The sequence below is a fragment of the Mus caroli genome, chromosome 8 (genome assembly GCF_900094665.2).
Source record: "Mus caroli chromosome 8, CAROLI_EIJ_v1.1, whole genome shotgun sequence".
NCBI classification, from domain to species: domain Eukaryota; kingdom Metazoa; phylum Chordata; class Mammalia; order Rodentia; family Muridae; genus Mus; species Mus caroli.
The window spans coordinates 85,837,103-85,864,728 of NC_034577.1; the positions used below are offsets into that span (position 1 = coordinate 85,837,103).

General features: G+C 51.2%; 1 protein-coding gene across 3 annotated transcripts in view; it reads left to right on the forward strand.

Moving 5' to 3' along the window:
• The window catches only part of Slc12a3 (solute carrier family 12 member 3), a 36,908-nt gene that overhangs the window by 8,044 nt on the left and 1,238 nt on the right, over window positions 1-27,626 (forward strand). For 2 of the 3 annotated variants that reach the window (XM_021169855.2, XM_021169854.2), the window contains exons 9-24: window positions 2,530-2,614; window positions 3,344-3,498; window positions 3,621-3,728; window positions 4,069-4,192; window positions 5,875-5,976; window positions 6,863-7,018; window positions 7,648-7,747; window positions 8,605-8,716; window positions 9,102-9,242; window positions 11,140-11,246; window positions 12,460-12,542; window positions 14,372-14,473; window positions 15,701-15,812; window positions 18,990-19,076; window positions 19,690-19,825; window positions 21,143-21,210. In XM_021169855.2, the coding sequence (XP_021025514.1) occupies window positions 2,530-2,614; window positions 3,344-3,498; window positions 3,621-3,728; window positions 4,069-4,192; window positions 5,875-5,976; window positions 6,863-7,018; window positions 7,648-7,747; window positions 8,605-8,716; window positions 9,102-9,242; window positions 11,140-11,246; window positions 12,460-12,542; window positions 14,372-14,473; window positions 15,701-15,812; window positions 18,990-19,076; window positions 19,690-19,825; window positions 21,143-21,210 (1,778 nt within the window). The remainder of the gene's footprint in view (window positions 1-2,529; window positions 2,615-3,343; window positions 3,499-3,620; window positions 3,729-4,068; window positions 4,193-5,874; window positions 5,977-6,862; window positions 7,019-7,647; window positions 7,748-8,604; window positions 8,717-9,101; window positions 9,243-11,139; window positions 11,247-12,459; window positions 12,543-14,371; window positions 14,474-15,700; window positions 15,813-18,989; window positions 19,077-19,689; window positions 19,826-21,142; window positions 21,211-27,626) is intronic. The other variant, XM_029480719.1, reaches the window with a different exon arrangement.

The window sequence follows — 27,626 nt, forward strand, 5'->3', positions numbered from 1 at the left end:
GGATCAAACTCAGGTTATCAGGGTCTGTGCAAGCACTTAACCCACTGAGCTGTATCACTGGCCCCACTTTATAGACCGTCCCATATTTTGTGTGTATATGACATGTGTGTGTGTACTCATATGTGTAAGCTTAAGGATGTACATACAAGGCATATGTAATAGGATTCAGGGGATGGCCTTGGGTACTGGTCTTTACCTTCCACCTTGTTTGAGACTGGGCTTATTTACTGTCTACTCTTGTACACACTGGGCTAGCTGGCTCGTGAGCTGGAGAGTCCCCTGTCCCTGCCTCCCACCTGGCCTTGAGAGCCCTAGGATTACAGATGCAAGCCGCTGCGCTGAACTCTAGGTGGATCCTGAAGCTCTGAGCTCAGGTGCTCATGCCTGTGTAACACTGTGCTGGCCAGGGATGCGGAGTGTATGGCATGGTCCTCATCCACACGTCCCATTTATGAGCACTTTTTTTACACCAGGTGGGGAAACTGAGTCTCAGAGAGATGTGGCAGGACGTCACAGAGCACACTGCTAGGAAGAGATGGGCTGGATTTGCCAGCCAGTCTCCAGATCTCAGACCAAGATAAGGATGGCAAGTAGAGGCTGAGGGCTAAGTGTTCTTCCTGTGCCTGCAGAGTCCCCACAAACCAGGGGCCTTAAAATACACGGCCTTCAGCTCAGGAGCCCGGAAACCTCAGTGAAAGCGTTCACAACATGCCTGTGCCTCTCTAAAGGTCTGAGGACCAGTCCTTTCCAGCTTTGTCCTAGCTGTGTGGTATCCTGACAATGTTGCCCTGAACTGGCAATCATTTTAACCTGTGTCACTCTTAGCGATGGGTGACATCTCTATGTACCTTCTTCTTCTAATATGACACCAGTCATCCGCTGAGGCCCACTCTAATCCAGCATGTAGCAGGACCCGCTGTGCTTGGGTCTGGGAACCCTGACTACGGACAGGGAGGGAACAAAGGAAGGACAGACACATGTACAGGAACACTGGAGTCTGGTGGAGGCTCAGCACTCGATTAGAACACGCCTCCTACCACCAGCAACCCAGAATCTCTGCATTACCTATTTATTAAGTACAGCACAGGGGAGAGGTAGGAAGCCTTGGTAGGAAGCCTCTGTAGGTGAGCAGCCTCAGGCTGTAAGCATCTAAAGGAGGAAGAAGCCTCAGATGCTACCAGTCTTTGTCTATAGGAGGCACTCACTTAGACTCCTAAGGAAAGCTTTGTCAAGCCTTTAGAGTCTCACCAGGGTAAGGCTTTGTCATTCCCTTGGGGCTAAGGTCTCAGAATCCTTGACACAGTCACTCAAGATTTCAGTCACTCAGGGAATCCCTGCTCCTTACAAGAATGACCTCATCTCTGTTTACAGCTCCAAGGACCTCTTAGCAAATAAGGGCACATTCTGAGGTTCTGGGTGGATGTGTATTGAGGAGTTCAGAGAATGCTCATCACAGTAGACATTGGGTTAAGACCTCAGCTGAGACCTAGGAAGTCCTTTGGTGTGAGAAACTCCAACATCTCCACACTCAGGTGGCCATGGCATTTTGGAATGGGGGCTAGTACCTCACTGGACACGACTCAGGCCATTGGGCATCCCTAGTAAGGTTAGGGTTATAGGATCCCCTAACAGAGACCCCAGCAGATTCCAGGGTTGCCACCACCTTCCACTGTGAAACTCTGCCTTCATTTCTCTGCATTCGGTCTGTCAGCCTGCCTTTTTACATTGCAATCTGTCTACTGGGCCTCATGCAGCACTGGAAGGTTTGCAGACAATCAATTCACGGCAGGCTTGGCCTTCCCCCCTGGGTTGGGGTCTGGGCCTCTGGTTTGAGCTTGCTGTGGAAGAGCAACCTCTGCGGCTACTGAGGAACCAGCTTCCGGAGTCTGAGGCTGTGAGCCCACAGGCACCTGCAGCTCTTGTAAAGCCATCTCCCTCACATCCTGCCTCCCTCAGCTCCTCACTAGCTGGGTGGGATCGTACAGGCCATATCTCAGGAAATTGTGTTTGAGAAAGTGCCCAGGAGGTGGCTATGATCTGTGGGGGTGGGCAATGGATGTCACTATTGTTGGGGAGAAAAATCTTTCTTAGAGCAGGAGAATGCTTGGGGAATGTTTTCTGTCTCTTTATTGCTGGAGAACCAGACCAATTAACTAGTTAATGATGATTCACTGTGATACATAGAACTAGTGAAGAGGATTTGGCTGCATTTCCAGCGGTAGCCGGCTGCCTCAGGTGAATCTGAGGTGAAGAGCCAGGCACAGGGCCCCCTCCCACCACTACTCCCAGTGAGCCTTACCATGGGCCCTCTGGGTGTGATATGGAGCTGATGAGGTTTCTCATCTTAACCCTGGGATCCCAAACTGGGATCAAACCTTGTAGTTCCTAAGTCATGGACGCACTTCTTCCAGGGCTGGACAGATTCTGAGGGTCCAAGGTCAGGGTCTGCTGTTCGCCCTGGCCTCTGCCAAGGCACTAAGGCCCAAAGGGATCCCACAGGCTGCCTGATAATACTATGCCCTCCCACAGGATCCTGCTGTAGCCATCCCCAAGGGAACACTCATGGCCATTTTCTGGACCACCATCTCCTACCTTGCCATCTCGGCTACCATCGGTGAGTAGCCAGCACGGCACGGATGGCAAGATGAGAAAAGTGGATCAGCCCTGTAGTAGGGCTGGAGGAGGCTGCAGTGTGGGGCTGGCCTCTAACCGAGAGAGCTCTTTGGGGTGACCCTTGAGCCCTGCTTCTGGGGGCACCCATCACCTCTACAGTGACAGTAGTATGTTCACGGTGAGTGAGGCCAGACTAGGCTCCTCTGATAGCTAAAAACATTGCCGATTCAGATTCCTGCGTGAAGACCATGCACAATGTTTAATGATCACGTTTAATCTGGACTCTGCCATTGCCTTAGAGAAGAAAGCCAGGGTTCTGAAGGGTAGAACCTCTGTACTCATTTACAGCATTCGCCTTGGAGGCGAGCTGTTCACAGGTGGCCAGGGGACTCGAACTTTCTCATGGGCTCTCGGGGACTGAAAGTCAGGTCTCTGCTTTAAGGACATAGAGCCCATCCCTTCAGCTCTCCCTGCCTTGGGTTAACAGTGGGCAACAACAAAAATAAGGGTATTACCTTGCTCAGATTGTCAGGATCCCCCAAATACCTCCATACCTGCTACTATCATTAACACTGTCACATGATAAGCCGCCCTGTCCACAGTGTCTTACCCTCTGCAGAGGTGGCCATCAGCCTTTGGAGATGGGGAAGAGGGTAAAGAGAAGAAAGGGACACACACACACACACACACACACACACACACACACCTCCACACACCTCCCTCCTTTCAGGCTCCTGTGTGGTGAGAGATGCCTCTGGGGACGTGAATGACACCATGACTCCTGGTCCAGGCCCCTGCGAAGGGCTAGCCTGTGGCTATGGCTGGAACTTCACAGAATGCTCCCAGCAGCGCAGTTGCCGCTACGGCCTCATCAACTACTACCAGGTATAAGCCGTGGGCCTGGCTGCTGGACACCCAATGTGGGCTGAGATGTCAGGACCACAGCCTGCTGTGGGGAAGGGACGCCCTGCGGTGTTTCTAGTTCAGCATCCCCCACATTCCCACAGACCATGAGCATGGTATCTGCCTTCGCACCCCTGATCACAGCCGGCATCTTTGGCGCCACCCTGTCTTCTGCCTTGGCCTGTCTTGTCTCGGCTGCTAAGGTCTTCCAGGTGAGGTTGCAGAAAGAAGGCCTCTGGGGGTGGTGGCTTATGGCTAAGAAGAGCTGAGTAGGAAGATTCCCCACTTCCCCATGCCCCTCCCATCCAGGCTGCCGTGAAGTGGGTCATGTGATATGGGTCTGGGTGGAAGGGAAGGGAAACAGGCTAGCAAACTCTTAAAGGAAGTAGCCCTGTCTCTGTGGCGAGGCAAGGGCTGGGTTATTTACCATTCTCAGAAGTGGAAACCTGCTGAGGTGTGGGCACCCAGGGTCAGGGGCACGGTTGGCCCCGGGAAGGGCACAGGGGAGGTCCCAGCTAGAGTTTGAGTGTGGTGTTCATTCACTGTCCGCAGTGCCTGTGTGAAGACCAGCTGTACCCTCTGATTGGCTTCTTTGGCAAAGGCTATGGCAAGAACAGGGAGCCTGTGCGTGGCTACCTGCTGGCCTATGCCATTGCTGTGGCCTTCATCATCATTGGTAAGGGGCTCTTCCTCCTGTGAAGGTCCTCGGACCCGCTCCCCTTACCCCCGTGTCACTGGGCACTCAGTGAACAGCACTTACTTGGTGTTGGGGATGGGACCAATCAGAGCCAGGCACAAACTAAACACTGCTTTACTATCAAGCCACACACCAGTCCCAGAGCATGAACCTTTGCCTGGGTGAAGCCCAGCCTGGAAGGCCCTTGGAAGGCCACACAATCCTTTCCCCCTCCAGACAGAGTGGCCAACCGAGTCACGCCAGGTAGTGAGGGAACTTCTGTGTCTTTCCTGCTTTCTGCATTCCAGTGTCCTGACAGCTGGGACACCACCCCTCCGCCCCAAGGACACCGGCTAGCTCAGTCACTATCTGTCTACATGCATAAACTAGACAAAGCCAGCCTCTCACCCAAGTAGCGGTTAGGTAGACTGGTCTCTGCTGGCTTTGCCCTACTCCTGCTCCATGACCGTTGATAAGTCCTTTCTCTGAGCCACTGTTTGCTCCGCTGCAGAGTAAGGGGCAGTGCATAGCTCGTAAGCCTCAGATGGGCAGAAAGGGAGCGTGTGGGAGGGCACAACCCCATACAGATGCACATACCCAAATATCTCCTGGTTAATGCAGCCGAGGACGCAGAATTCAAAAAAGATAAGCGACTACCCTATTACGTGACATTCCCTGCTCCACTCCCTATGCTTTCTGTGGAAATCCCCACTCTGTCCCTTCCCTTCTTCCTCCCCCCTCCCACCGACACCTTCCTGTTAGAGTTAGATCCCTGCTGCTCAGGTTGGTCCCATTCGTCACCCACCCATTAGACTTGCCCGAATAGTCTGGTTGCTATCGCCCAAAGGAAGATTCTAGATACTAGATCCTCCATCAGATGAAGAAGTGGCTCACCTAGGAGATGGAGAAGTGAGTCGTCTGGCCTTCTCAAGATCCACCCCTGTCTCCTCCTGCTCAGGCGCAGGCCCGTTTCTTCGAGCTGTAGGCTTCTGGGTGGTACTTTTGGGCTGATGATTCTGACTTAGCCCAACTGAGGACTACGGCCCTAAATACTCAAGGGGACCTAATAAGATTAGGTGAAGAAATACCTGTCCCCAATGTGCTGCTTGTCTTTCTCTGGGCTCCCCAGAGAGACCCTAAGCTCAACATACACACGTTTATGTGAATGTACTGGGGCCAGGGAGACAGGGGAGAGAAAGCCCACTGTGGACAGGACTGGGAAATGTTCTCAGGGGTCCTGGGTCACATTGACAAATGCATTCCTTACATTTATTTGAGGTCAAAAAGTGTCATGGCCACTGTCCTTAGTCACCCAGTAGCCTGAAAAGGCCCATCCCCCTGTCTTCTACCTTCTAAATATTTTTATACATTTGTTATGGGGGAGCAGGAACACATGAGGGTCAGAGGACAGGCTGCAGGAGTCCCCTTCTTCCAGCATGGAAGGCCAGCAGGCTTGGTGGGCAGCATCGATGCCTGCTGAGTGATCTTGCCGGCTCCCTCCGTCTTCGTAAAAACTGACCCTTGGAATTTCATGGGGCAAAGGACTCGCTTCCCAGATGAGAAGGTTGAGCTGACTGAGCATCCAGGCTTAGCTGTGCTAGGGACCATCTTGCGAGTGTGTGCCAGGCAGCTCCTGTGGTGGAGCCCCAATGTGTTGCCCCTCTCTCTCTGGGTCTTCGAAGCTGAACTCAACACCATCGCCCCCATCATTTCCAACTTCTTCCTCTGCTCCTACGCCCTCATCAATTTCAGCTGCTTCCATGCCTCCATCACCAACTCACCTGGTAAGCAGACCCTCTCCCAGCCACAGGAAAAGGTGGTGGTGGTGGGGAACGAGGTGGGGGAGGACGGGGAGGCGTAGTGGAGGTGGACAGCCTACGTTTAAAACCACAGGAAGGGAATCTTTGTACCCTAACAAAGCCAGCCATTCTTTACAGAGCACAGTGCATCCTTTACGGGGGATGGAGGTTGTTCTATAGTTCCACCCTCCATCAATTTCTCGGGTGTCAGAAGTCTTGATTGCTCAGAAAGGGATGAATTTCCCAGTCACACGGAAGGTGTAGCTGTTTGTGCACAGATAACCGCTAGGGGGCGCCGTTTATACTGCTGCAATTTAATTGCATAGATTTTTGGAGTGGTGGTTCTGCTCCTGCGGCTGCTGCAAACCTTCTAGCAGATGGCAATAGAGAGCAGAGGGATACTTGAATCCCAGATCTTCAAAGGGCCTGTTATCCCGCCACTTTCCAGACAGAACACACTGTGCCTGGCACTCTTAGAGATGCGTCATAGTACAGTGGTCACTAGAAGTGGCCCTAACCTAGCACAGAGCCAGGCAGATTCAAGTCCTCTTTCCATCCCTTTAATCCCCTGGGTTCCATAAGACCCTTGGGATCTGGTACTGTTGCTGATGTTGGGACTGTGTTTGACCAGGGCTGGATGTTCCCTTCCTGGTATAGCTTGTCACCATGGTGAAATAAATGCCCAACAGGCAAGATTGTGGTACTCCCTAGAGCCTTCCTACCCCACCCCAGGAGTTAAGGTTGGTAGGGCCCTAGAGGTAGTACAGGCCAGGACAGCAGCACCCGATTGTGGAAGCATGGAGATTGCTGTAGATCTGGGAAGGAGAATGCCCCTGAGCATGCGCATGTGCACTGGCCTGGCCCCGCCCAGGATGGAGACCCTCCTTCCGATACTACAGCAAGTGGGCGGCGCTGTTTGGAGCAGTGATCTCAGTGGTCATCATGTTCCTGCTTACCTGGTGGGCTGCTCTCATTGCCATCGGAGTCGTTCTCTTCCTCCTGCTCTATGTGATCTACAAGAAACCAGGTGTGTGGCCGCTGACCCCTGAGGCCCCCAACTCCCTGCCTGGGTAGCCATGTAGCCTGGCAGGCCCCTCATCCCAGCTGGAGCCAGGCCTTGGCCTCACCCTCAAGTGGGACTCAGGCTGACCTCTACCGCAGCCTTCCTGAGCGGGGTGCTCAAAGGAACATGCCCACTGAGAGCCAGATTTCTTCTGTCAGATTCCTAGAGGGGCTACCTGCTATCCTGTACATACAGGGCAGGGTGACCAAGAGTGACTGTGCAAAGGTGGGCACTGAGAAAGACTGTCTACCTGCATGTAGCAGGGTCCTGGATGGACTGCAGTCTGAGGGAGGTAACCCAAAACCTCTACATCTGAATGTGGCCTTCTAGATGGTCACAGAGGTCTGCTTGTCTAATGGGAGTTCAACCCCTAGGTCCATGTCCTTGAATTAGGTGGCCATATATGTGGCACTTGGCGTCAGACCTGCACTCATTAGGAACAGAGCTGCCACCTGTCCATCCATCCACGGCCTTGCTCCCAAGGTGCTCTGTGCCTAAGAGCGCAGGATAGTCCCTCCNCCCCCCCCCCACCCCCCCACAGGACTGGTTGCTTCCTGCAATTCTGAGTCTTGTTCTCGACTCTCTACCCACAGAGGTGAACTGGGGTTCCTCAGTACAGGCTGGCTCCTACAACCTGGCCCTGAGCTACTCCGTGGGCCTCAATGAGGTGGAAGACCACATCAAGAACTACCGGTGAGCAGGGCTTCGGGGCCAGCTGGGAGCCTGGAGCCAGCCATGGTCCAGGATGGTAGCATCAAGGTGGAAGAGTCAGTGTAGGACTGAGGTCAGGTGCTGCCTGATAGAGACAAAGCAAGGGAGAGGTCCTCGTGTCTCAGCTCCCACAGTGGACACCATGATGTCAGGATCACATGGTCTGATTCCCATGACACAATCCTGGTTTGGTGACAGTGACAAGCCTGCCCTGGGTGCCCTTCAAAGTTGGTCCCCAATGGTGAGGAAGGTCACTCACCTTCCATCTTCTTCTTACCTGGTTATAGTAGATTCAGTAAGATCTATGACCCACCTACTGTGACCACAGACACTCACGACAAACCTCCGAGGGTACCAACCTCAGACACAGAAAAGGACCAGAGAGGTTTGGAGATGTTAACAACCCCTGTTTGCCCAGATGGTAGATGAACCAATGAGTCTGGCTCTGATTGACAGGAGCGCTTAACCTGTGCTGCCTCCCAACATAAAGGTTCGGGCACTGGGCAAGGTACAGTGAGTTTTTAAACAATGGCCTCCTTATGAGTGATCGTTACTCTGCTTTTGCCACACTGGGGTTGCCAGGGCAAAGCAAGTAGGTAGACTGGTGTGTCTGATGGCCCAGGCAAGAAGGACAGGGATACTTATAATATCATGGCCTCAAAAAATCCTGAAAGATCCCTTGAATCACAGCCTCCCCAACGTGTCACAATATGTGTCCCAGTGCACACAAGTTTCACCCAGGACCACCAGGATTCAGGAGTCCGAGAGCATCTTCCTTTAGCAGGAAGGCCCTAAAGCATCTTTTCTGATGCCTCACGCCGTGCTCTTCCTTTTCCTAGCCCCCAGTGCCTGGTGCTTACAGGGCCCCCCAACTTCCGCCCAGCCCTTGTGGACTTTGTGAGCACATTTACCCAGAACCTAAGCCTGATGATCTGTGGCCACGTGCTCATTGTGAGTACTCCTGGGAGGCTGGGTGGGGAGTGGGGGGAGGACACCTATACCCTAGGGTGTGGGGGAACCTGGATGCAGTATCTACCCAGGGATAGGAGAGGCAGGGGAAGTGGACCTAGCAGAATCTGGCCAGGTCTTTCTTTTAAAACATGGTCTCATGAAGCCCAGGCTGGCTCAATTCACTCTGTAGCTGAGGTTGACCCTACATCTACCATCCAAGTGCTGCATCTAGCTTTCATTCTCTTTCACTTTCCCTCGTCCGCTCTAACGAAGAGTACCAGTCATTGCTTCCGAGTCTCAGGGGAGCCTCTAGGACAGGAGAAGGGCTGAGCAGGCTGGATGGTGAGGGAGGACAGCCATGATACCACCTGTCCCTCACCCACAGGGACCTGGCAAGCAGAGAGTGCCCGAGCTCCGGCTCATCGCCAGTGGACACACCAAGTGGCTGAACAAGAGGAAGATCAAGGCCTTCTACTCTGACGTCATAGCTGAGGACTTGCGCAGTGGCGTCCAGATTCTCATGCAGGTATCCTGACCAGACTTCCTAGAGGACTCAATCAGTGAGGCAGCATGCATGGTAGACTGTGCTGGTCTCGCTGAAGTTTCAGTGGCTGCAGTGCGATCTCCACTTGCTTATGTCTCAAGCTACGCTGGTTCAAGAGCGCCCAGGACTCCTGGGAACCTGTGGGGACTGTGTGGCTTTGCCCAGATCCTGTTTCTGCCTTATCTGAGTCTAAATTTAGTTTAGGTTTTTAAATTTTTTTCTCTTTCAGTATCAGTATTGGGCCTAGGGCCTTGATGTCATTTTACTAAGCAAACAAACCAAAAAGTATCTGAGACTAAGTATCACTAAATTATCCCGGCTGGCCTTGAGCTCGCTCTGCAGCCCAGGCGCGCTGTGACTTGCAATCCTCCTGCCTCACCTTCCAGGTTAGCTGGGAAGCCTTTCCCCCTCTTACTTTTTTCCAGATATAGTTTACACTTAGCAAGGTGGAAACCATGAAGTATCAAATGTTTGCATATGCGGCCACCCCACAGTGGTGATAACCATGGCTCAGATGACATCTAGACTGTCCCGCTGGGCAGTGAGTTCACTGCTCCGTGTCTTCATGGAAAGGATCTGAGAATCCTTTCTAATGGCTTTAGCTGTTTCTCAACTTGGGAAAAAAATGTGTGAGGTCTCTCCCAAGTTTCCCCGAAAACGTTTTAGAAGTAGGTAGAGGTAATGAGGCAGTGAAGTGTGCGCTTGGTGTCTGGTTGTTCTGTGGGTTCCTTTTTTCTTTTGTTTTGTTTGAGACAAGTAACTACCATGCAGAGCATGCTAGCTTTTCACTCATTGTGTTGCCAGGTGTACCCCAAATTCCTCCAACTCATGCAAAGGACCTCCTGTTTTAGCTTTGGGAGGTTGGGGGGCTGATACTTGGGGAACAAGTACAGGGTCTTCTGTGTGCTAGGCAGGTGCTCTAGCACTGAGCAAAACCATTATGTGCCTCAGCTTCTTGGTGGCTATGACTAGAGGCAAGTATAGCATGTCCAGATAGATAGATAGATAGATAGATAGATAGATAGATGATAAGTGGATGGATGGATAGATAGATAGATGGATAGATAGATAGATGAGAAGTGGATGGATAGATAGATAGATAGATAGATGATAAGTGGATGGATGGATGGATAGATAGATGGATAGATAGATAGATAGATAGATGATAGATAGATAGATAGATAGATGATAAATGGATGGATTGATGGATAGATAGATGGATGGATAGATAGACCTATATAGATATAGAGAGATACATGAATTTGTTTTGAATTGTATACTTTTAAATGATTAATTTCTTTTGGAGACAAGGTCTTAACAGTGTGGCCCTGGCTAACTGAAACCATCTATGTAGATCTTCAGGCTAATCTCTAATCCACAGAGATCTGACTCTTGTCTCTCCCTGGGCCGAAATGGTTTACTATATTAATTTCACTCCAAATATTTTAAAGAATCCTGACATGGAAGAGGGAGGAGATGGAGAGGCAGGGGGAAAACAGAGGGAGGAAGGGAAGGAGGGAAGGAGGGGGCGTGAAAGGGAAGACCCTGACAGGATGTGGACATCTGTAACCCCCACACTTTGGAAGCAGAGGCAGGAGGATTGACAAAAGAGGGAGGGGGGGAAGAAAGTGGGAGAGACAGGGAGGAAGGGAGGATATTCAGACTAGGTGGCCCAAGGGTCCTGTAACTTGACACACAAACTCAAGTCTCATGCTTTCTGTATAGACAGAACCCTGAGCCCCTTGGCCTGGGTGGGAGGGGTGGCTGGGAGGAGCAAAAGCCCCTCCCTGGTCATCTGTCACAGGACAGAGCCCCTGTGATCCTAGGCCTCAGTGCTAGACCACCCTCTGACTTGACTCTTCTCCCCGACCCCGGGTAGGCCTCAGGGCTTGGAAGAATGAAGCCGAACATTCTGGTGGTTGGATTCAAGAGGAACTGGCAGTCTGCCCACCCAGCCACCGTGGAGGACTACATTGGCGTCCTGCAGTGAGTGAGCGTGCAGGTGCAGCCTGTGAGCTGTCGGTTTGGGACACCGGGGCTTCCTGGGTAGAGGGAAACAGAGCAGAGGCTGGGTGTGTAGACACCTGAGTTACTTGGTGAAGGCTGAGGTGGAGCTACCAGAGGGTGTCTCCCCTTGACCTTCATAGACACTGAGGTCATCAGGGACTTGGCAGCAGAGAGGAAAGTGGGCCAGGTGTGAGACTCTGGGGAGCCGTGGGCACGGTGGCAAACTGGAGAAAGCCCTGGCCAGTTGTGCTCCTGGGATACAGGCTTGGGGTCGCAGGAACTTTCAGCTTTTCAGAGGAGCCGAGAAGGATGGCTGTTAAGGGAAAATCCTTGAAGCTCACAGTTGCCAGGCTCACAGCTCTGAGGTGGGACAGGGAGCAGAGATGGGGAGCTAGGCCTGAGGACAGTCCCAGAAGGCTTCGGGGTTGACTCTTAGCCTCAGCACCTCCACTTCTTGCCCTTCCAGATGTAGGGGATGCCTGTCTGGATTGCTTTCCGCTGTTGTCCCGTATTAAAATATAAGGCTGAGCTTTGAGGCTCTGCAGCCCACATCTGGGTCTGCTGTTAACCTGCTATATAACTCAGCTCTGACTGTGGCTGCTTCTACCACAATTATGTCATGGGGTAGAAAATCTGGCCCCCAGGCTTCCCGGGACTCCAGTGTCCAAGACAGTCTGAGGAGTCTAATGAAGGTCAAGCATAGCCCAATGGGTCAGACCCTCGGGGAGGTCTTGGTATTATCAGTGAGACAGTAAATACACTCTTGGGTCAGAAGTCTTCCAGACATCCTTTATAGCTGACCTGTCACGTGAGGGAGGCCATTCCTATGTGCACACCTGTCCGTGGGCTTATAGTCCCAGCCACATAATCTTGGTCCCAGCTACTCCGTTCCTTACTGTCTGACTGTGAGGAAGCTACCTCGACCCCAGGACAGGATTTCCTGTGTAAAGTGGAGTCACCAAGCCCCACTGCTGCCCCACTGCTGTGGGCAGAGAGGTTGTCAAGATCAACTCATGAGTGTGACATGGAGCAGGACCCAATTTGGTTTCCCCAGGAGTGTCGTAGATGACACTCCAGTGCTGCCTGTCTACTGCACATATAGGGAAACTGAGGCCCACAGACCAATGCTAGATGGGATCTCCTGGGAGCCAGGTCACAGGGCCAGCAGCTTGACCCTGCATCTTCTTTCTAGTGATGCCTTTGACTTCAACTACGGGGTGTGTGTCATGAGGATGCGCGAGGGGCTCAATGTCTCCGAGGCTCTGCAGACCCACAGTGAGTACTTGCTGCATCTGATCAGCCCCTGTCAAAAACCAATACCTTTTCTAAGCAGTGGAAGAAAGGGAAATGTTAGTTGAGTCACTGACTTGGAGATAGCCAGTTCTTAATGGTTCCTTGGAGTCCATCAGTTTCCAAATGGAAGTGAGATCCAGAAAGGGCACGTGACTGACCGGGTCAAGGTCAGACTTCCAGCTAGGGCCAGAAAGGAGACTAGAGTGCTCCAAGTCACTGCTGTGCTCTGATAACCAGGTGGACCTGATAGAGGAGAGGCTTCTATAAACACCACTAAGAAAATACCTAAAGGCCATGGACTCTGACCATTGGATCTCAGGTCTGTCCTTGGCACTCAAAACTCAAAACATGTTTCACAGCATTTGCACCTGACTGTGAAGAGTCTAAATTAGTGATAGACATGGGGGAGACAAAGGGTGGTCAGGATTGGCAGACATGCAGGCAGGATTCTGTTCCTTGCAGGCAGGGGTATTGTCACCTGGGACCAAAGATATTATGTCCACAGCATCTAGACAACAAATATTTTTGCAAGCATTGTGGCAGTCATTGATCACACTCTAGGCAGGGAACCAAAAGCTCCCCCACCCAGGGTGGCAAGCCTCCAGGGACAAAGCTGATGCTGGATGCTTGGATGGACACACAGGTCACCTCAGACATGAGATTATCCTGGGGAGACAGATGCTCAGAGGCCCCTTTGAGGACAAGGCCTGGCTGATGCTGAGGAGGACAGAGCTAGGGAAAGAATGGCTTACATGGAGCACCCTCCACCCTGAGGCAGTGTGTCTGGTGGAGGAGCAAGACAAAAGAGCAGGCTTGTGGGAAGCCAGGGCAGAGGGAAGCAAGCAGCAGCCAGGTACCATAGAGGAAGAGACAGAGAACTTTCTTATAGTGTTAGAGGAGCCTAGCATGCTCTCTAGGCATGAGTGGTTACAGGCCAGATTGCTCCCCTGCCCCCCCCTACACACTATGCAGTTAACCCCATGTTTGACCCAAGAGAGGGAGGCAAGGGAGCCCATGGCCATCTGTGCCCGGCATGGGCCAGCCCCCCACCCCCACCTGCTCAGATCGGGGTACTTTTGTCCTATGGGAATGCTAGTATCAGGTCATCCAGGAATTTGGCCAAGAGTAAATGGCTTTCTCTTGTGACAGTGGTTTCCTAATAGCCAAGGCTGGGTGACTGTAGGTTTTGGTTTCTTGTTGAAGATGACCAGCTAGAGGTACATTTAGTTCCACCCCTTGTAAGACTCCCTCTCAGTTGTTCAAATGACATGAGAGGAGCAGCATGCAGTTTCCTTCCTTCAGGGGAGTGGGGGAAAGTGGCAGCTGGTAAGAGATGTCCTGCTACATCTGTGAGGGGAAGAAGAGGTACAGGAAGATGGACATGCTCCATCTGCACGGGGATGCTGCACAGGGATGATATATGGAGATGCTGTATAGGGATGCTGCACAGGGATGCTCCACAGGGATGCTCCACAGGGATGCTGTACAGGGATGCTTCACAAGGGTGCTGTGCAGGGATGCTGTACAGGGATGCTGCACTGATGGAACAGAGTTCTTCCAACCAATTGTCCCCCAGTGCCCATCAGCATCCAGGAAGAGGGAGCTGGGAGCCAGGAAGAGGTTCAAATAGCACTATATGAAGTATGGGAAGGGACATTAGCTGTGTCTGGCCTGGCCTGCAGGATGCTTCTGGACACTGCATGCTCACCTTGGTGACAACGGCTAGCCCACCTCTCTGGGAAAGCTGGCTATTTTCAGGTGGGTCCTGGCAGCAAATCTGCTGGCTCTGTTCTGACCTTCCACTTCTTCAGCAGCCCCCGAGGCATTGGTACAGGAGGAGCAGGCTAGCACCATCTTCCAGTCGGAGCAAGGCAAGAAGACCATTGACATCTACTGGCTGTTCGATGATGGAGGTCTGGTCCCCTCTGACCCATCTGTGTCTCCTGGGAGTTTCTGTCCTCAGGGTCTCTGCATCTCCGGGCATGCTGTTCTGTGTTGTACTTACTGAGGTCTCTGGTGGGACCCAGAAGCCAGCAAAATGGACAGAGATGCCTTAGCCTGTCCTGGTTTTAAAACACAACGCTCAGCTTTAATGGCTCTGCCTTTGTTAGAGTAAGAAGGAGACCACAGCCCTGCCCTAGTTGAACACATCGACCCTCTGTGTGTGTGGGTTCCCCATGAGTCTGTCCTCCTGTAGACCAAAGTGCTGAAAAGGAAAACCATGTCTGATTGGACATGCGTAAACTAAGTTTCCTGTCACTGTTCCCTCCACAATAAAACCCAGGAGCAATTTCCATGGTACCTGCTCTGTGGGCAGGAATGACAGGAGAGGCCCTAAGGGAGATTCAAGGCCAGGTGTAGGGTCAACACAGATCCTACACCATTCTCTAGAAGGTATGTGGCACCTGCAGAGGTGGGCATCTGAGGGCAGGTCCTGGAGCCCATCTCCCCGTAGATATCCAAGAGTAACTGTGTAGTTCGTTAATGGTGCCTATGCAAGCTGGGATATGTGAATCTGTGCCTGTCAACAAGTGCTCTTGTGGGTTCAACCTAGTGCAGGGTCTTTCTCTGCAAATCAAGAAACTGAAGCACAGGGAGGCATACACTGATCTCATGGTGGCTGGGCCTTGGCCTTATAGGGAGAGACAACAGGGAGGGTGGCTCCTACTCTTTGGTCAGATGTTCAGTTTTCAAGAAATAAATGAAGGCCATCCTGATGTTTATCTGCTACCACCCCACCCTACCTTATGTGCCAAATACTCGGTGCCAGCTTGCTTGTTTAAAACCACATCATTGGCTGGACATGGTATCATATGCCTACAATCCCATCACTTGGGAGATAGAGGCAGGAAGATCAAGAGTTCAAAGCAAACCTCAGCTACATATTAAAACCTTGTCTCAAAAAGGCCAAATAATGATAATTCTGAAAATTAAGAGCCAAACTCCTGTGTTAGCCAAATAAATCACAGCCTGCCGAGTACCATGGCCAGTGGCTTGGTTTAGTCAGGTGAGTTCCTCTGCAGGTGAGGAGCTAAGGTCCAGAGAGGGGAGGGTTCAGCTGTGGCAGTGTGGGGTGGAAAGGCACAGAGGGCTCTGTCCTGAGTCCTTTGCTCTTGGCTCCTGGGGATCGTCCCTGCTAGGTCTCACCCTCCTCATCCCCTATCTCCTGCACCGCAAGAAGAGATGGGGCAAATGCAAGATCCGAGTGTTTGTTGGGGGCCAGATCAACAGGATGGACGAAGAGAGAAAGGCGTAAGTGGGGACCACAAGGGCTGTGCCGATCTGCCATCTTGCCTCCCCGAGGCTGCTGGACTCCCTGTCCCTGTACCCCCCAGCTCTGCCCATGGGTGGCCCTGAGGTTGTCCCAAAGCCCAGGCCAGCCTCTCTCCAGCTCACAGTAATGGTGCCTGGGGCTCACGCAGGAGCTCTCTCCATTTTGGAAGGGTTGGCTTCCAGGGGCCCGCCTTAAGGAGACCCAGGCTTCCTGGTGTTTGCTCCGATAGGAACATGTGGTAAGTGCTGAAATCGCAAGACTCTTCACGGACAGACTCATGGGATGGCAGGACAGAGGTAAGTGAAGCAAGATTAGAATGCTTCCTGACAGTGTCCCCAGAGTAGGGATGCAGGCTCAGGGAAGACATGAGGTAGCCAGGAGACACATCAAATCTCATGGTGAGAAGTGACTTTTAATTCCCTCTCGGGTCTCTGGATGATTTGGTAGAAGATCTTGGTGTCAAGCTGGCCTATTCTTGAGCTCAGTTGAACTTCTAAGCAAACAGAGCAGGCCTGACTCATTGGCTTGGCAGGCAATGCCATCTGGCCAGAATTTGGTGACACTGATATATTTATATGGGTTTTCATTGTATCTTCTTTCTGGCAATAAGTGCTGTTTTCTGCTTCAATTAGGAGATAAATTTTGCTTCTGAAATATATCTTACTTAGTCCCCTTTTAGTGACTATAACAAAACACCTGAGGCAGTCTGTCTCATAAAGAAAAGAGGTTTCATTTTGCTCACGGTTCCAGAGGATCAGTCTAAGGGTCGTGTCTGGTGACATCCTTCTTGCTGTGATGGTGACACAGGGTATCATATGGCAAGATACTGGTGTGTGTGTGTGTGTGTGTGTGTGTGTGTGTGTGTGTGTGTGTGTTCTCCCCTCTTTTCTTATGAAGCCTCTAAGGTTCAGTTCAACCACGGGATGCAACCTCAGTGACCTGGCTTCAAATCCTAAACAGGTCTCAAAGTCCCTATCCATAAACACCAGAACAGGATTCTGTTTCCGTGATCTCACTCCCACGCGCTGAGGATTAAAATTTAACCTGAGTTTCTTGGGGGTAAACTGTATGCAAATCACAGCACTAAGACAGAATGTGACTTGCCTTAAATAAACACAGAAGTACACAGAGGTGTGGCTGTAGAGGTGTCAAGTTGGCCTGAGTTGTAGGGGAGGAGTTGGGGCAACAGTGACTTTTCAGCCAAGGGAAGTAAGATTAAAGGTCGTGCATGATGAGACCTGCTCAGATGAATGGTGGCGGTTTGTCCGTGGAGAAGACTCTGGTGCAAGCTGTAACAGGAGATCACAATAGGAGGTGACCCCTGGCCTGTACCACTCTGCCTATACCAGGATTCCACCCCTGCTCTTTCTTCTAATCACCCTGTGGGTTCAGGGACGCCCAGCATACACTCCCTGACTTCTCCCTCTGCCCCCTGCACTCCGTGAGAATTTTACCACCAAAAGGGCCTTCTTTGGCAAGGCCACTGACGGCATTGAGGACCCTAGCCACCTGACTTTCACAGGACTTTTAAAGAGTAAACAGACCAGAAGGCTCTCCGGCAGTCTGTACTTCCTGTCCCAGTTGTGGGTGGCAGCTGGGTTTCGTGAGGTTTGCTTAGCTCAAGGTGGCCCCGTTGGGTAACAACATGTCCTCACAGTGGTGATAAAAACCCTTCTGTCCCAACTGCCACTTTGTGGATCACATGATCTGCTGGCCCTATGACCCAAGGACTGCTTGGGCTCCTGGCAGATACCTGGATGAAGGTGCCACAGCTCTGCTTTTAAAATCCTGCTCCTGGGAATGAAACACTGGTTATGTGTGCCGAATGTGCATGAAGCCCTGGGTGTAACATGCAGTGCTGCATGCACAGAGTCTAGCAGTAAGCATTGGGGAGAGGGATGCAGAAGATGCAGAAACTCAAGGTCAGTGGTGGCATTGCACACCTTTAGTCCTAGCACCCGGGAGGCAGAAGCAGGCGGATCTCTGCCAGTTCAAACCAGCCTGGGTCTACAGAGTTAACTAGCTCCAGGACAGCCAGGGCTACACAAAGAAAACCTATGTCAAAACAAAACAAAAAACCAAAACAACAACAAACCAACCAAAACCAACCAACTAGCCAACAATAACAAAGGCATAGCAGGCTTAGGGTGGGGGTGCTGGAGAGGTGCTTCCCCAGTTTATTACACCAGCTGCTCTTATACAGCATCCAAGTTGGAGCACTGTTAGAACTTTAGCTCCAAGGGATCTGGCATCTTCTGGCCTCCTCAGACACCCTTACACACATGGCACACACACAGAAAGATACACACATACATGTACATAAAAAAATAAATCTCAAAAAAAATTTAAGTCCCACCCCTAAGTTCAAGAGGCAGCAGGAGCTATCTGTGGAGGCCTGGGCATTTAGGTTTCCCTTCCCAGCATGCTCCACGTTACCCCAGCTGCTTCTTCCCTACCTGTGTTCACTGGCTTCCTCCTCCAATGTGTCGGTCTGGTGGGCACATCACATCCTGGGGGTATCACCCAGGCCATGCTTTGCTAGGGGTTCTGGCTCAGCACTGGGCTGGAGTTCCACCGGTGCATTCTGCAAGCATCTTGGGTGATTCCAATGTGGACATTGCCTTACCTCAGTTCCTTGGGCCTAGAGCAGCCTTCTCCAGCATGTACCAGCCCGCCAGATGACTGCTTCCTCTGTGAAGTCTTCCATGACTGTGCCCTCCAACAGTGGGCTTCTCCATCAGATGCCGAGTCTGTGCCGTCTAATGGGCACAGCTCCTGGTTTTCTCCTCAGCTCGTGTGTGGCGTTGTCTCTGTCTCTACCACCTCTCTTCAGTCTCTCCCTTTGTCTTCTTATCCTTTTGACCTTCACTTCTCAAAGTGTGGTTCCCAAGCCTAGCAACATCCCAGGTTCCATCCTGGCCTGCTGACACTGGTTCAGAGTCAGCCAGCAGATACTTGGGAGATTCTAGACAAATATTTTTTCCACGTTGCTTGCTACTCTCTCACCTACTCCACCCATACTTTCTCAGCGTCTAGCCACCTTGCCCCCTCTGTCAGCCCCTTCTGTTCTGATCATTGCTACTCACTCAGCAGGTGCTTAATGAATATCAGAACAAGTGGATACTTCAAAAATAATTTTTGCATCTGTCTTTCAGGATCATCTCTCTGTTGAGCAAGTTCAGACTGGGATTCCATGAAGTTCACGTCCTTCCCGACATCAACCAGAAGCCCCAGGCCGAGCAGTGAGTTGTGTGTTGGCCTTGTAGATCCCTCTGCTTGCTATTGCTTTTTTTTTCCAGCCCTATTGGCTCCTGTGTTGTTTTTCACGTGGGCCTCAGGACCTTTGCATATACAGCTGTTTCTCCACCCATCACCTTCTGCCTTGTGCACACAACTGGCTTCAGAAGGACACACTTCCTTCAGCTAGCAGAGAGGCCTCTCCCACCTATTCCCTGTTACAGGACTCAGGGTGGGGGCATCTTCCTAAAACACTTACCTCTGTGTTTGCTTGCTTGCTTTCACCAGGCTGATAAGAAGTTCAGTGAGAATGGAGTCCAGTCTGTCTTGCTGATATAGGGGCAGCAGCACTTGATGCTACTGGCTGAGTGGGGTAGGGAGGGTCAGGTCCAGGTCAGTGGACAGCTCACGGACTTTTGCTGAATGTCAGACCTAAGTGTTAAGGGCTGATGCCACCCATGAGCCCTTCAGTGCAGACGGCAAAGCTGGATGGGTTCAGTGAGAGGAGTATGTCCTTGTGTGGGGGGACCCTAGGTAATCCCTTGGGCTTCCTCCACATCCCTGGCTCCCCTGGAAACAGGGCCCTGCCACCTAACCTCACTGAGATTTTCTTTCCAGCACCAAGCGGTTTGAGGACATGATTGCACCCTTCCGCCTCAATGATGGCTTCAAGGACGAGGCCACCGTCACTGAGATGAGGAGGGACTGCCCCTGGAAGATCTCAGATGAAGAGATTAACAAGAACAGAATTAAGGTTCAAGAGAGGGAAGGGGCTCGCCAGGGCTTGGGGTCCCAGCATGTCTCCCCATCCCTGGGCTTCTGGAATTCCCACTTAGCCCCACCCTATTCACCCTTAGCAATGTCTGAGATGTTCTTGGGCCACATGAGAGGGCGGAGTCTCATGCTGTCCCCGGTAAGGAGACTGACCCTCCTATAACGTAAGTGGTTCTGGCCATTGGCGGTGTTCTTCCAGAGCTGTGTGTATGGCAGGCATGAGGCTCTTTTGACATTGCAGTGATATTTTTAGTTGGAGTAGATAAAGAGTCAGGGTCAGCCAGACACTCAGGGGCAGGTCTCAGTTCTCCTCTCAGTGGTTCTGAGCTAGGGGCCACTTGCCACCCTCCTCCAGCAGGGACATCTGTCAACTGTCTAGAGATATTTTTGGAGGTCACATCAAGGGGTGTGCGCTACAGCTGTTCTGTATTACAGAGACCGTGGGCACTGCTAAATGTCCTATAAGACACAGGACAGCCCTCAAAGCAAAGAATTGGGCATCCAAGATGTCCACGGTGAGACAGTGAGAGTCCCAGACTGGGTTAACCCTCTTTCCTTGGATTCCTTTCTCAACAGAAAGTATCTATCCACTCTCAGGTCTGGGGAGTTCACCTCATTTCTGAGGGACACGGGGGCAGCCTTAGGTTAAGGCATGTCTCCCAGCCAGCACCGAGCACCCTGGGACTTGGAATGTTATCCCAGCCTGGCACCAGCTGGCTCTATAGAAACTCCTAAATAAGCAGGGTATCTAAAGACAGCCCTCTCCAAGTTCTGCCCCTGGGGAGGCTGAGTCCTCCAGTCTTTTATACAGAGGATCTTCCATGAGCCAGGCCCTTTGCCTGGCACTGAGCTGTGAGTTAGCTCATTTGAATTCTTCCACATCCCCTGGGGAGGACATTATTGTACCCATTTTGCCGAGGTACACACTGAAGCTCAGGGAGGTACTGTACCTTGCCCAGGCTCTTTGCCATGAAACTCTGGGGCTGAAGTTTCAACCCAGTAAAGAACTTTTTCTCTCCATTATCACACTGGTCATGTCAATAAAGTCAAGCAAGGAAAAAACAAAAACAAACACAAAAATAAAACAAAAAACAACAAAAAACCCAACACAAAACCAAAAAACAACAAAAGGAAAGTACATTTGGTGCTTAATTCCTATGTGAGTTCCTTTATTCCTGGGGGTGGGGAGTCAGGAATTGTTTAGGGGAGTAATTCTGTATCCAGTTAAACTGGGGGTGGGGTGGGGGTGGGGTGCTGTTAAGAAAGTAGGGCTGACCTTGGCTTTCCCTGGCCCCAGTCCCTTCGGCAGGTGAGACTGAGTGAGATACTCCTGGATTACTCTCGGGATGCTGCTCTGATCATCCTGTAAGTCACAGGCGGCGGGAGGAGGGGCCTGTTGGGATGATGGTAGCTGCTCAAAGGGGCCCAGGATGCTGCAGACTCAACCTGGTGGCTTCTCAAAGGCCAAGGCCAGTCCAATGCAGTCCAGTGTCTGCCTCGCGGCTCTGGCCTGAGTGTGTGTCCCAGGCATTGTTGATCTTCCTTCCTTGTTTACTTCTTTTCCTGCCAAACAGGCTTGGCAGACAGAGGCAACTTGTCTCAGAAGCCAGTGTGTCTCCTAGCTTGGAAATTGCCCAACTCTCATTGGCGATTTGCCATCCCCTGATGATTTGAGTGCTGAATCTGGACAAGAGGAATGGAGGCTGCTCTAGCCACACTGTTCCTCTCAAACGACATCCAGTCCACGATGCCCTCCAGGGGTGACCAGGGCGGGTCAAGTGGACAGGAACAGTGGCAAGGAGGGTTCTCTATGTGGTTTTAATCTCTCTGGGGCCAGAAACAAGAACATGGATAGCCAAGACCTCCACATTTGTAGCTTAGGGTAACATGCAGGTTTGGTTAAGATATTTCTCATGCTTGCCGGTGGGGCGAATGGTGGTGGTGGGGGCAAGCACTCTGCTTGGGCAGGACGTCACACTTGTAGGGCTTCTACCACATGAGAACTTAAGCCCCTAGCCTAACATCTGCAGCTTGCTATGGACCCCTAGATGGGACTCAAACCAGCCATCCTTCCACCTCCACCTCTCTGGCAGTCAGCAACAACGAACATGTCAGGAAATGGCCTTCTTTTCAAGGCATGTTCTGATAATAGACCTTAGGGGTTCTTTTTCTTAAAATCCTGAGGTAGTGGCAAGGAGGAAGGCCAGAGGCAGGCTTACTTGATGGTAAGATGGTCATGGACAGATGAAGCGTCTATGTAGTTTTAGCATCCTCCTTTTCCGTGTGCATGAATCTAAACCGTGGTGGAAAATATTTAATCCCAATCAGGGGCTTCTGTCCTGCCTTGATTATTCAATTCCCAGATAAAAGACACGTGCTGCCTTTAATTTATAACAAGCCTTTCTCAGCACTAAAGCTGGGCAGATATCTACCCTCTATGTTATTAGAATCTACATTCCTATTGATAACCCTGAGTTACCACTTACTGTGTTCCATCTGGGCTGCTCTTCACTCCAATTGGCCAGCCCTCCTGGTCATGATTTTAAGATTCTTACCCCCATGGTGTCTTCTCTTTTCCCCAACTTCCTCTCTCTCCTCATGGTCTCCCCCACCCCAAACCCAGAAACCCTAAACCCTGCCTATGTCTCTTCTGCCCAGCTATTGGCTGTCAGCATCTTTATTGAGCAATCAGGTATAACTTGGGGGTAAGCAGGCAAGGCCACATAGAGGCACCTGGGTCTATAAGCAGTCTCTGGAAGCAACCAGTATTTGGCATAGAAAAAAAAAATCTCAACACTAAACATTCTGGCAGACCTACAAAGTGTTATCTGCTCTAGAAAGCAAGTCTATATCTGCTGATACAAGCAATACAGTAGGGTTTCTATTGCTATAATAAGCACTATGACCAAAAGCAAGTTAGGGAGGAAAAAGTTGATTTCAGCTTAAAGGCTGTTGTCTGTCATCCAGGGATGTCAGGAAGGGAACTCAAAGCAGAAACCTGGAGGCAGGAGCTGATGCAGAGGCCATGGAGGGATGCTGCTGACTGGCCTGCTCTTCATGGCTCCCTCACTCTGCTTTCTAATAGCACTCAGGACTATTGGCCCAGGGATGGATGGCATTGCCCACATAGCCTTGGCCCTCCCACATCAATTAGTAATCAAGGAAATGCTCCACACACTTGCCCACAGGCCAGTCTGATGAGGGCATATCTCAATTGTGGTCATCTCAAAAACTGACTTTATAGCTGGGCAACGAGGCATACCTTTCATCTCAGCACTTGGGAGGCAGAGACAGACAAATATCTGAGTTCAAGGCCAGCCTGGCCTACAGAGTGAGTTCCAGGACAGTTAGGACTAGAGACCCTGCCTTGAAAAACAAAAAGCAAACAAACAAAAACTGACTCTACCTTGTGTCAGCTTGACCAAAAACTAACCAGGACAAGCAGTAAATGTGTGGCAAAGGCTGTTTTTTGTTTTGGTTTGGTTTGGTTTGTTTTTTAGTTAGTTAGTTTTTTTATAGAGAGGCCTCAAACTTAGCACCATACTGGGTTTAGAGTGCACAAGACCCCAGAATAGTACCAGTCCCAGACTGGCTGCCTCCTAGTCTCCATAGGCCATACCGGACATTAAATTCACAAGAAAAGACTGCTATCAAGGAGCCCCTTGAGGGTGACAGGAAGAAATGGGGTCTCCATCTCACACAGTCAGGAGTCTCCCCTTTCCATGGGGGGGGGAACCAGTGTTGTTTCTGTCAGACAGTGTAAGTGTCACTTTGAGAAGATCAGCATGACCAACGGGTAAAGACCAAATGCAGCAGATGAACAGGAGAGTGACAGATGAGGTCTGAAGCCCGTGATAAGCACGCCATCAGAGCCCTGATGCCAGCGGGGTCAGGCCCTTCAGCTTTGTCTGCAGACTCATGGGGGTTCATATGGCACCAGCCGGTCACTCTGCGTGGAAGGCAACGGTGATTTATTTCTACCAACAGAGTTTGGTCAGCACCAAAGGTTAGAGTTATGAGGAACCTGCTGGGGTATGTCCCAGGACAGACTGTCGGGATGGTGTGTGTGTGTGTGTGTGTGTGTGTGTGTGTGTGTGTGGTGTCTTCTTGGACAGTACTCAGTCAACCAAGGTTCAGAAATCATGTCTTAGTCCACTCAGAACTATAACAAAATACTACACACTGGGTCTTTATAAACAATAGGAGCTTGCTTCTCATAGTTCTGGAGGACTCAAGGTCTAATATCAAAATGTCAGCAAATATGGTATCTGGTAGAGCCAGCCTTCTGGTCATAGATGAGAGTCACATGTCATTAGGAGACCCCTTGTCATTGTGTCCTCACATGGCAGGAACTCTCCAGAGACATTTTGTACAGAGGATGCTAAGCTCTTGACCTTATCACCTCCCAAAGTCCCCAGCTCCTAAACCTGTCACCCCCTAATCCAGAAGGAAACATTTCAACAGGCTGAATTTTAGCTGACCACAGCAGGTGGCTTACTGGCTTTGTTCTTGTGAGTTACTTCACATGTGCTCAAGGACAGAAAGACATACAGGACCCTTAGTGAGTTGTGGTGTCCTAGGTAACGTGGTGATCAGGATCTCAGACCAATTAGCATCAAACCACAGAGATCTGAGCTGAAGAAGTTACCAGTCCTTCCTTGGGCCACCCCAGAGGACACTGAAACCTACATGCTTTTCCTCAAGGGCTGAGGCTTCCTGTACTCAGCTCTTGGCAGCCAAAGGGTGGTGTCACACACAGGAAGTTGAATTCTGCCTTAGAATGTCCTCCAGTGTGGCTTACAGTATTGAAAAAGTCAAGACTGTGATACCAAGGCGTTAAGCCAGATGTGGACCCTCTGAGGTAGGGCCCTTCTGTGGCTCCATAACACCCATTGTTGGGCACCTCCCAGGGCCTGCAGGAGGTCAGGTTTTCCTACTGAGAATGTGCTGAGGGAAGGGGGTTTGTTCCACCAACATTCTCTCAGAGAATGTTCCCAAAACTAGGTTGGGCCCAGGGTGTGGCCTGAGTCAAGACAGTGGAGGTGGCGCCAAGACATCTAACCCTCTGGGGACTCTGAGGTGTGAACTGTCCAGGGTGCATGGGTGGGACAAGCTGCAGCTTCCATAGTGAAGACTCTCTTAAAAGAAACACACCTGCAATTATGACCTGCTGTTACCTCACTGTGTAGCCTTGGTAAGGAAAACCGCGTCTCTCTTAGCCTTGATTTCCCTAATGAGCACTGAAGCAGGTTCAAGGGTTCCCCTTCAGCACACTGCGATCCCAAGTTCACTTGCTATAAAATAAATCCATCTCTGGACGGGCGAGGGGGTGGGGTGGGGGTGGGGGCATGATGAGATTTTACCTGAGTAGCATCTCCCACCCCACTTTCTCCTCTTCCCCAAAACTTTGGGGAAAGTCAAAAGCTCACCAACTAGTCTTGCGAGATTAGCTGAGAGAAACAGCGGTGTGTCTGGTCACCCTGGAGCTGACAGCTGCACACACCCCCACCCTAGCCAGATGTCACCCAACAGGGCTCCCAGCTCTTGGGACAACTCTCCAGGGCAGGTGTGTGTGTGTCCCAACCCTCCAAGTTGGAGACCAGCCCAGATCTCTCTGGATGCAGTCAAGGTCAGCCTCATTAGACTTGGGAACCCTGAACATGCAAATTCTAATCTCTTCCAGAAGAAGGCTGGGAGGGGCCCAAGACCCCTATCCCCAGACATTCTAAGGACAACAAACAAGGAGCAATCCTCAGTGGAACCAGGTGAAATGAATGTCTAGGCTAGCTCCAGCTTGGGGCAGAACCTGGCTCTGTCTGTCTCCTACTCCGTGGCTTATCTGATGACCCACCCCTACACCTCCACCCACGTGTAAGCGCAGCTACACCAGCACAGGTGTTGAGCTGGCGCTGCACAGTAACTATCCCACCCCCACAGCCTCTGAGCAGGACCTCCTTTTTCTCAGTAACGATCCTCTACATTGCCAAAGAGGAATTCATGAAGGCATTTTACCACCCGTGCCTGAGCTGAGGAAGACGCTGTAAGCAGGGGCCTGCTTTAAGGATCATAACTAAACTGTGTTCCTTGAGACAGGGACACTGCCACAGGAGTTTTGTCCTCTACTCAGGGCCTTCCAGATGGGGAGTGGACTGGCACTCAGCCTGGGTTGGTTCCGTTCAGGGACTTAACTTCTGGATCTAGCATTCACCCAACACTGCCTTGCACTTTTGAACAGAACTTGTATTGTTCCCAGCTTTGTTCTAAAGATCAGTGGTTTAGGGCGAGCACATCCTGTTGGCAAGAGCAAGCATGTCATTGGCTAAAGCTAGAGCCAGTTAAAGGCGCTGTCCCGTGGGACAGGGCCACAGGCTCCGCCCAGGGAGGGAACTTCAGGCTGAAGCTTGCTGCAGGAACTGTGGGTGTTTTTGTGGCTCTGAGCAGGCAGGCACCTGTGCCCTGTGCCCTTTAAAGTTGGTGAATTCAGTTCCCAAAAATGTTGCAGCATTTCCCCAGACTGCAGAGTCCTCAGCTTCAGGAGCGCCTGCAAAATCTAAGCTTGGCCTTTCTCCTCTCCTATGCTGTTCCCATGGAAGATCACTAACCACTTTTGGGTGAAGATGACAGTTGCTTAGTGACATAGGCATCCTTGTTCCCACCCATCTTTCCTGATCCTTGGGACCTTACGTTCTAAAAATAGGGCAATGGTTGTCCGGCTGATGTTCTGACCCTGTGTTTTAGTTAGTAATCACAGGCCTGATGAGGTTGTAGCAAGCAGATCCATCAGGTAGAAAGATCTAGGAACCTGATTCAAGACACATCTCCACCACCTGCATGCTGTGTGTATCCTCAGACAGCCAACAAGGGCAGTGACTCTGTGACTGCTCTATTTAAAGAACTCTGAGGCTCAGTGCCAGTCAGGCACTTTGCCAAAGTCACCAAGTTGAGGACATTGCAATGCCAGCACTCAGGCGATGACTATGGGGTCAGATTCTGAACTCCGAACCCTAGTTCAAATCTGCCTGGCTGGCTGCTCCAGCTGGCCAAGTTCAGCTGGCCAGAGTTCAGCTGGGGCACTGTCCACTGCTGGCCTGTATTAGAGCTCAGATGGAGGGATTGTCAAGGGTACAATCCGGTACAGTGCTGTGTAAGCACTAGCCATCCGAAACTCATGCACCATAGCTGGTTCCGTGAGATACTGTATTTCCCAGAAGCTGAACCATGGAACCATGATCCCAATGTAACTTTAGAATTCTTTGGGTTTTTGTTGTTGTTGTTTCAAGACAGAGTTTCTCTGTGTAGCCCTGGCTGTCCTGGAACTCACTCTGTAGACCAGGCTGGCCTCGAACTCAGAAATCTGCCTGCCTCTGCCTCTCAAGTGCTGGGATTAAAGGTGTACGCCACTACTGTCCCGCTAGAATTCTTAAGATGGTAGAAAAGTCACTTTCTTATCTGCACAGCCAAACACGACTGAACAGCATTCTAGGATATCCTGTTACTTGCATCGTGTTTTACAGCTAGGACAAAAGGCCCCCGAGAAACCATGCTGGAATCGTCCCTTTCATCCTTCATGGGGCAGGGGTGGTGGTGGAGGTGGTGGTGATGGTGGCAGTGGTGGGCAGGACAAGGGCATGCAGCCATATCACAGGAGCATATCACACTGTGACCTGGTGGGGTGACCTCACCCACTCAGCAAACTTACTTTGAGCCTGTCTGTCTCAGTGTATTTATGCACAGAGGGAGGTTCCAGACAAAACTCAGCCTGCAGGATGAACACGTATTCC